General features: G+C 35.3%; 2 protein-coding genes across 18 annotated transcripts in view; one reads left to right on the top strand and one right to left on the bottom strand.

Annotated features, from left to right (window-relative positions):
• Positions 1-846: 846 nt before the first annotated feature.
• Positions 847-3,999, bottom strand: LOC107269948 (acetyl-CoA acetyltransferase, mitochondrial). Of its 2 annotated transcripts, XM_015744410.2 has the most exons (9): positions 3,799-3,999; positions 3,289-3,435; positions 3,082-3,196; positions 2,746-2,939; positions 2,361-2,651; positions 2,071-2,259; positions 1,798-1,955; positions 1,608-1,724; positions 847-1,210 (listed from the first exon to the last, which is right to left on the bottom strand). In XM_015744410.2, exons 1-9 carry the CDS (start codon positions 3,823-3,825, stop codon positions 940-942), a joined length of 1,509 nt encoding a protein of 502 aa, XP_015599896.1. In that variant the 5' UTR covers positions 3,826-3,999; the 3' UTR covers positions 847-939. The 2 variants fall into 2 exon arrangements, with proteins under 2 accessions (XP_015599896.1, XP_015599897.1); XM_015744411.2 differs by lacking the exon at positions 847-1,210 and having other exon boundaries at positions 1,333-1,724; positions 3,799-3,996.
• Positions 4,000-5,213: 1,214 nt separating this feature from the next.
• The window catches only part of LOC107269770 (dystrophin, isoforms A/C/F/G/H), a 261,027-nt gene continuing 256,302 nt past the window's right edge, over positions 5,214-9,938 (top strand). For 8 of the 16 annotated variants that reach the window (XM_025087128.1, XM_025087114.1, XM_025087119.1 and 5 more), the window contains exon 1: positions 6,142-6,232. In XM_025087128.1, coding sequence (XP_024942896.1) covers positions 6,142-6,232 — 91 coding nt within the window. Of the gene's footprint in view, positions 5,633-6,141; positions 6,233-7,010; positions 7,109-8,455; positions 8,582-9,938 lie in introns of those variants that run through there. The other 8 variants (XM_025087112.1, XM_025087115.1, XM_025087118.1 and 5 more) reach the window with 6 other exon arrangements.

Genomic DNA, 9,938 nt, shown 5'->3' on the forward strand with positions numbered 1-9,938 from the left:
AAGAGGAATTCCTTCTGGCATTTTTCTTTATTATGACGATGAGGTATACAGTGAATTCCGGACCATGGTACTGCATTTTATCATAAAGATCGGGTACCGGTCCTTACGCGTAGGCGTACCTGTATAAAACTGTACTTTGCATGTGGATTACGCTTTGAGGAAACCACCCAAGGGGTCTTTTGGTATAAAGTAGTACCTGCTCGACCAGGTGCGCAACCTGGCATTTTTATACCTATATCTGTACGCGTAGCATAACGTATAGCTGCTACAGTATACCAATATAGTCATTTTATACACGCCTTCTTGGCTAGATTAGTAAGAATGACCCCGTAGACGAGATCGATACGACCTTTCTAAATTTCGAAACAGGACAAGAAAATCGTTATTCGAAAGTGATGATCTATCGGGCATGAACTTTCCCTCAGATTTGTTTTTTACTTGGTTTCCGACGGATGTCATCTTATACTAGAAATTAGCGAGTGGAAATTTACAGTAAACACGGAGTAAATGAATGTTACTTTGACGTACGTATTCGTAATACAATTAGGTGTCATATATATTTACTAATTCATATTAAATGTATTAAGGAAACCGTATGAAATAAGAACCGAGTGTAGATATTGATTCATGACAAAATGAACTAATGACTGTAATAGAATACTCCTGCTCCATCGCCTTCTCGAGAGAGCAATAGCCTTACTGGATTCATATGTATCTGTCAAGGTCGTCAATGGCGTAGTTGAAGATTGTCAAAGATTGTGTCTGAAGTGATGGGTGTTCAATTTTTATAAGCGAATCGATCAATCAAATGATTCTTGTAATTTTTCAATATATTTCTGCTTCATGTAATTGATTTGTATGATTGTTAGAATTTATTGCGTATAATAAATTATAGGAGATAAATACAATTTCAAGTATATACAATTAAAAAATGATTATCTAATTAACTGATAGATCTGATAATCTCTTCTCCAATAAATCAGCATCCAAACGGTGCTTGCAAAGGTAATGTCCTTCCAGAAACAAAACTGGTATGTCATATCGATACAATTTTCGAAATCCTTCATTTCCCGGTTTCGTAATGTCAACCTGCTCTAATTGGTAACGTCCGGAAAATTTCTCTTTTAATTCATCTTTTAAAATATCGCATAATGAACATGGATCCTTCGTATATAGCGTTAATTTTGGAGGACACGATACCGGATGCGACCTATGGAATTTTATAAGACTTATCCGGTTGTAATTTATTACTTTATCGTTTATAGTGTATACTAAATCTAAAAGGATTCGTTTCGAACGAATTTGACGGGCTTCTGAGTCAAAAACACATTATTCGTATAGATAACATTTTATTTTTCATCTCTTATAAAAAATATATATTCATATAAAAAGTATAATGGCATGGTTTATTCAAATCATAGTAAAGATTAAAATATACTTTCAGTAGTAGCAAGAGTTTAACTCGATGATGACTGATTTGTGAATGCTACGATTTAGAAATCAGCCTATAGAGTGCTATTATACTTTTTTTTTTAATATTTCAATCTGCATTTATAATCAGATGCCGATCCGTGTTGTATAAATGTATGAAATTATAGGTAACTTACAGCTTTTCAATCAGGATTGATGATGCACCTCCACCTCCATTGCAAATTGACGCAATACCTTTCTGGCCAGGCTTTAAGGCATGTACTAAATGCACAACGATTCGAGCACCGGACATACTGCAATTAAAAAATATAATAAAAAAAATGCTAATTATTAAGGCATTTAATATTTAAATGTACTGTTAGTTACCCAATAGGATGTCCCAAGGAAACGGCTCCACCATGAATATTTACTTTCGTTGGGTCAAGGTCCAGTAACTTTTGATTTGCAACGACAACCACACTGAACGCTTCATTTATTTCCCACAATGCAATGTCGTCTTTTTTCACACCAGAACGTTGTAACAACTGGAAGTAAGATGTTAATAGTCATTGTAGAATAATATTTTGTTCATTATTTATATATGTTTAGTGATTTGATAAGAAAAGAGATTTAAAAATAATGTTGACAAATGAAACTCACGGTAGGTATAGCAAGGGCTGGTGCAATAGGAAAATCGATTGGCTCTGTAGCAGCATCTTGGAAGTCAACGACTCTTGCCAATGGTTTAAGGTTTAACTTCTGTGCAATATCAGTCGTAGTCAAAACTAGAGCAGCGGCACCATCATTCAATGTAGAAGCATTTCCAGCAGTTACTGTTCCATTTTCTTTCTATAATAGAGAGTAATCGGCAATGTAATAATTTAGGTCACATCAAATGATATAAGAAAAACATTTCTTCACATTGACTAATGATGAGTTTATAATCTTACCTGGAATACAGTATTCAGTTTATTGAATTTTTCAAAGTTTACTCTTTTATATTCTTCGTCCTCTGTGAACACCACATCTGGCTTACCTTTCTTCTGTGGTACGTTAACTGGGACAAGTTCATCTTTAAATACTTGATTTTCATAAGCAGCCGCACTGCGTTTGTAACTATTGATAGCAAACTCGTCTTGCTGTTCACGTGAAATTCCTAACTTCTTTGCAGTGTTTTCTGCACAATTGCCCATATGACATTTATTATATACATCGGTTAGTCCGTCGAAAACAATGCCATCCTTTTAAATAAAACATGCAATTTTGTTTCAATTATATAGCATAACATGTGTATTACATTAGTATACACAGAAATTGTTTGCTTTATTTTTGTACCTCTAGTTTTACTCCACCATATGTTGTTTCACCTCGCTTTAAATAAAAGGGTACATTGGACATGGATTCCATTCCACCAGCAACTACAATCTCTTGATGACCGCATTGTAAAGCTTGTGACGCAAGCATAATGCTTTTTGTACCACTAGCACAAACTTTGTTTACTGTGGTACAGATTGTGGACTTTGGTAAGCCTAAGAAGGATGTATTACATAACTAATAAGATAATTTGAATTATCTTGAAAATCTTATCAGTTTTATATAAGTTTAATAAGATTTTAAACTCAGCTTCTAATAGCAAATATCATATACATGGTAATCTATGTCAATAAAAACCTGCAAAGAGTGTGGCTTGTCTTGCGGGTGCTTGACCAAGAAAAGCTTGACACACATTGCCCATGTACACCTCTTTCACCTGTTCCTTGGTAACTCCTGCTCGCTCTATTGCTGCCTAAAAGTAAAAACATAAAAACCTAATTATTAACAATACTTTCAAATGACTATTTAAAACTATCATTTTCAGATATGTTAAATGTAATCAACCTGTATAGCAACAGCACCAAGTTTTGTAGCTGACATCGATGACAATGAACCAAGGAATGATCCCATGGGTGTTCTGGCAGCACTAACAATAACGACATCGTTCAACTTCACGTTACAACTGTAATTCCTCAACTGAATAAATGTTGTCTGTAAAAAAAGTCAAACAAAAAAGTTTAGTTGAGAAAATAATTAAAAATAAAAATAGAGTTCAAAACCATAGAAATAGAAAAGTCACTGCAAAATCATTTTATTTGTGCACACCAGTAAACGATTACTGCGTTACTGCACTACATTTCACATCTGAAACAATATTACAAATAAGTTCTTAGAACACGATCAAAGTTGTACACTAGTCATTCTAAAGTTTTACGAAATATGGTAGACTATTATTTAAGAACTAGCCTCATGATTGTACGTTTCATCGGCGATTACATAATGTTTTTAAAAATTTGGAAAACAATTTGGCTCCAACATGCCATAAACAATAAAAATAATTTAAACAATGTGCACCTTAGTCGCTCGAATAGATGCTGCCATTTTTTTTTAACTGTGTAAAATCACTAAACTGTAACAGCGGCTTGCGGAATAACAAATGATAATGTAAAATTCCACAGCTATTATTATATATTCAAAAGCTTTGTTTATCCCCGATACTCAACTTGACCCGTCACCAGCTATATCAAAGATCATAGTTCTACATACAATAATATCCAAATAATAAAAATTGTCAGCACTTGCCGGTTCCTCTGTACAGTTTTATTTACTTCCATCTATCGAGCGTTTCTGATAGTCGACAGTCAAAATTGGCTGCAAACTGGAGATAAATAGACTGAGAATGTTACCATGTTAGTCTGATTATCTTCAGTCAGCACCCAACCGTTATAGCAGTTATTTGCCGACAGGAACTATACCCGACTACATCAATCTACAATCAAGAGACTCGGTAGAATCTCGCATCAAGAACAGGCAACCAGTTATACAGGGCATGAACCGCCGAGACAATTCACTGGAGTCAACTCATACCTGTGGTTTGGAATCAAATATTTTATGAACCGCTTATCTTCATTCAAGATTATAATTTTTTTTAAATTTGTATATATTTTTATGTATTTCTAAGAAAAATGACACAGTTTTTTATACCTAAGTGTTTTTTGAGGCGGTAACAGATTCAATAAGTTGCAACATGGCGCCAATGGAGGCGCTACTATTAATCTATAATGTGCTACTAAAAACTACATATAAAATAATTCCACAATAACAATGCTGACATATCCTTAGAAGAATGTTAAATAAAAGTCCTATAATACGTCATATAAAATTTAGTGTCATCAAATGATATTTTCAGTCCGATAAAAGTTATCGCACAAATTTTTAACAATACATATATAACTAACCATATCAAAAAGCAGAAAATGAGTCCTAAAAGATTATTTACTATTCGCCTTGCGCAATAATTACTCACTTAAATTACCCATTAATACACAAACCATCTTTTCAAAGTTAAAAGCAATATAAAAATAATTTAGCAACAAAATTTAAAAAAAGTCGTTGATCACTCAAACGGTTCTTGACCCGCGTATTACGCATCATAGTGCTACAGTATAACTAAACGTGTAGGGTGTTAAGCGTAATGGCATGTTTCACTTATTATCTGAAAGGAGCCTAGAAAGAGTATTATGGACATCATCGACCTCGGCAAATGCATATACGAGAATTCGTGTAGGCGTCCTGACAATTTCTGTCGGCTAACTAACTTTCCTGCAGGCACAGAGTGCAACGTGCTCTCAACATAGAAAGATATACACTCATCGCATCATCATTTCCGCTGACAAGCGAATCATCACAGTCCATGAATCGGTAGGTGTCACTCGATAAAAGGTCGTTATGGAGAGTAGCTGGGAGTCTGCCGGAACTCTTTCAAGCGAACGGTCAACAGTTTTGTTAGCTCTCTCGAGTTTTAACAACTTAGCACAGAAACGGCAGAGGCCATCAGCGCCCCGAAGTACGTTACACGTTAAAATTCTTTTGAGTGTGTTAAGATTTTTTTCAAATGGAAAAACATAGCATTCGATACGTTAACGCATAGCAATCGCAGCTAAATCCTTTAATTTACATGATGCGAAGAACGTGGCAATTAGCGTAATCGGTCGCGGTGACTGCTTAACTTTAATTACACAAAACGAATTTAACGAAGTGACTGTTTAACTCTTCTACCATCCGTATACAGTGATATACGTATGTATATACAATATGTGACAAAATTGAATTTATAAAGTAACCGTTTGACATAATTGTACGCAGTCAGCCTGAGGTGATGACGTAACTTACTATCGTATTTAAAGCAGTGAGTACTATAAAAATCGATTTGAAACTCTTCTATCAATTTTATTAATTCGTTTCTCTCGTGGGTACTGATACGAGAAGTAATTTTTTTATCATTAATTTCCTATACTTGTCCATAAACTCAAAATATACACGGTTTCCTAAGCATTGCTTAAAAGGGGATACGATGATGGTACGTGACAATAATTCTAAGCCTTATAGAAAATATATATTACGTCATTAGACGTTTCGAATGGATCAGCGAACGGCGTTGGATGTAGAGTCAGTTGTTCGATGGCTGCTGCTGCAGCTTTTTACATGGGAATATCAAGTTTGTATTATCGGAATATAAGTACTTATACTTATCTGAAATAAACACGTGACAGGTACGCGTATCAATTCGTATATATTGAATTAACGAGAAAACAAGTGTTTCACTTGTTAGTTAAGTTTATCGTCGAGCTGTCCTTCCGGTTAGAAGTATATTTTATCGTTATCGCCGATATAGTAATCGAACAAACGGCGTTTCAGATGCAGCGAAGAAAGATCCGTTGGATAATTGAAGTGACTGGACCACCACCCAGGTGCGAAACTGTCGAGAGGCAAATTTCAACGACAAAATGTAAGTAAGACTTAATATTGATTCGGATTACGAAATAGTTTACTTATATAGAAACCTGGTAGTCCTTCTGTTCCACCTACGCAGCTGTATTAATAGATATGATACCGATTATTATGTTTTTTCGTAAACATGCTATACTTTTATTTACGGAAGTGAATTATAATGTGAATCATTTTGTATAGATATTTATTTTACTTTGACATAGTTATAGTCTGATAATTGCAAATAAGAATGGACAAACGACTCGCCGAAATAACACAATGCAGCCTGAGGAAATGATTATTGATCCACGTAGGCAGGTAACTGGATACAAAGAATTTTCATTGGTAATGAATTAATGATGTACAGTTTCCGTGTAATTCAATTAATAGAACGTTATCAAATTGAAGTATCTATATCTATGTCTCTGGAATTTCTATAGTATCGTGCTCGAAACGAATTAATCAATTTCAGTGACGTTGCCCGTGAAACTATTTTTATCGAAATTTATTATGGCGTCGAACCCGCATTTCTGCCTCCATACTTACTGCATTCCAATGAGAGAAATAAAATTAACTACTCGAGGACTACTAAAAGATGCGCTACGATCGTTCGGATGATTGCGATGCGACTGGCTGCATTTAGATGACGAATTCGAATAAGAAAAGTCGGTGAATTCACGTAAGGCGTCGTGACGCTGTCCGTCTGGATTTAGTGCGACGGCGCTTCAGTCCTGGAAGTGGAGTTCGCGAATGGGTATAGCATCGCGCGACGTCTCGCAGTGTCGCGACGCACGGCGTCGCACCGGGTTGTGTTCGATTTGTTAACGGCAAAATACGGAAAGGACGCACGACCTTTCAACTCTTGGGATCTTTTGACACGCGCGGAAGTTAAACGGTAATTTTGGATTATAGGGGCACCACGTGCGCGGAGCTGTCACTTGGTGGCTATTTCGTAGGCTACATTGAATACAAGTCAATTTGATCCAAAGGAATTAATCAATTTTATTTTATTATTCCACATCCGTGATATCCTGGATTAAGTCAGTGTAATTTTATTTCTTGTCTTTATAACGTTACTCACGACTCTGTCAAATGACGATACTATTATTTTGAAATGAGATGCGATTTATTATATTCAATTATAATAAATAAGGTCGTTAGCCATGCTCTTGATTAACGTATTGAAAATCAAGGTATTTTCAACGGCGTGTCGACGTTATAAAATTCATTCTTCGTAAATTGCCACATTGGGCCCGATAGGTAATTCGAGTTCCGATTATCCTGGTTTTGTATGCGGGCCTCGTACGTTTACGGGAAATAAATGCAGGCGTATGGGCGAGCGGCGAATAAAGAGTAAAGAGAGGCATCGCTCCTCGTGTAACTGTTTGAAACGTACGCGATGAATATTTATGACGACGAGCACTTTTGGATTTGACGCGAAGTAATGGGTGCGCAAACGTAGGTATCTCGTGTGGTTGAATGCCGATAATGAAAGTAAATAAAATACTATTATTTTTGTTAGCAGAATTTTTCGCTCCTTTCACGAGGCAGGCTTGAATCACAAGATATATCTTGTACCGTGCAATGTAGCTATCTACTCTATTTCCTTCGGGTGATCCGAATCACAATGCACGGATGTACCGAATGTGCAATCGATCGGATCGAGACGATCTTATCAAAAATATACGTTCGTAAGGTCCAGACTGTCGATAATTACTTTTTGACAAAAAAATATTGCGGCGGTACAGACGCATTAGATTATTTGTGTCAAAGAAATTATTTTTATATACATACATATATATATATATATATATATGTATATAAAAATATATATATATATATGTATATAAAAAAAAATATATATATAATATAAGCGGTTCGTTGAATTTTGGAAAAAATAAACAAAATGATAGATCAGTTAACGTTATCTATGGTACTTTGACTATCGATTAAGATAATTAGATCATTTATCATAGATCATATATTATCACTCATTTCGTGGTACGGACTAGGATCGTTAAATCAAATGGGAGTTTTCAGAAGGGCGAAATTGAAAATTTTCTTTTAAGGTCTATTTCGTATTTAGTCTCTTACGAGGGTTAAATTCGGAGGGTAGTGGGGATAATTCGTACAACCCCAATGACAATTAGCGGCGATGCACTCGGCGTGAAATATTGCGAAGGCCTCGAGGGATTTGATTTCCCTGTAATCATCCCGCGTGTCCGCCCTGCATGACCGTCTAGGTTGTTACACGAAAGTTCGGAAAGTGGAAAATCTTGTAGGATACAGGAAGACTTTGGCAATGGTATGAAGAAGGGGCGTCGAGAGAAGAGCAAAACTTTTTGAATCAAAATGGACGACGACATTTGTAAGTAATCGAATAAATTCGTAGTAGTATGAAGAATAGTATGAAAAGAAAAAAATTTGAAAATAATAAAAATAAATCTGTCACATCTTTATTCAATTTGAAACTGAACTGAAACAAGAAAAGAAAATTTTTTTTTTTTTCAGGAGAACAAAATCTTAAATCACGTCTCGCACCCAACCGATAAAAGTTGACAATGACATTGTTCTATCTATATCAGATTCTGATAATTTACTTTTTAATTTCATATAATCCCGTCGGGGCGCTCGACTTCCTTCAAGTGCAACAAGTAAGAATGTTGCAACTGCACTTCAGCTTTGCTCACTCTACTCTTGGGGTTGGCGCGCGGTATAAGTGGACTAATTATGATAATAAGATGGTGCATGCTCACTTTCGCTCACTCGAATGGACGCTTTCACGTGCCAAGCAGCTTTGGTTCGATGAATCTTCGATTTGATATCAGCGATATGGGAGAATATATATATATATATATATATGTATATATGAAGATTAGAAATAATCCCAGCAACGTAATCACGTCGAATCAACACGATCGATATAATAAAAAATTTCAGTACTGACGTTGCTTCCCTGGTACGTCGATATGTAATTTAAAAAAAAAAAGTGGGTTTTTGAACAAAATATTTTCAGACTATATTTAAGCAACATTCGGTAATATTTGGTATAGCTGGCTCTATTGAAAATTTGACTTGTATATTACGTACAAGTATATAGTATATGTATAATATATATACATATGCTAAGTTCTCTTCTAGGATGAGCATAAGTTATCTCCCAGCAGTTTAATCAGAGCATAAAATTGTTTAACCTACGACCGGAATGCGTCAGTTTTCTTCTGCTGCACTTGCCACACAAATTCTTGAATATAAATTAATATCTATTGTTCGACACTGTCGCTCTATAGGAACTCCCTTGAGGCTGATATAACGATTATTCTGTACCGTAAGAGTGCAATGTTTATCGTAGCGTCTTTAAAGAAAAATCTAAGTCTTATGATGAAAATTGCAAAAGGGTATCAAACGTAACATTCTTATCTGAGTATTGGCTATAGAAACGATGGTTCGGGAGTTTATCCGTTATCAGGAACTTGGTGAGCGTCGAGTTCAGTCAGTCGACGTCGGGCGTCGATTTCAGAATGAGTAGCGTTGATTTGTCTTCGAGTCTTGTGGTATTTTGACACGCGGCAGAAATTCTGTTAGTTTTTATTATAATCGTGTGATGTTGATGTACTGCCTGTGAAATTTTCGATAAAAATATATCAGTGCGTTGACAATATTTTACTGAGGAAATTCGATCAAAAGCGTCGTATTTTTTTTTTTTTTTTTTTTTTTTTTTTTTT

Source organism: Cephus cinctus, unplaced genomic scaffold, assembly GCF_000341935.2.
Source record: "Cephus cinctus unplaced genomic scaffold, Ccin1 Ccin1_scaffold0690, whole genome shotgun sequence".
In the NCBI taxonomy this organism is placed as follows: domain Eukaryota; kingdom Metazoa; phylum Arthropoda; class Insecta; order Hymenoptera; family Cephidae; genus Cephus; species Cephus cinctus.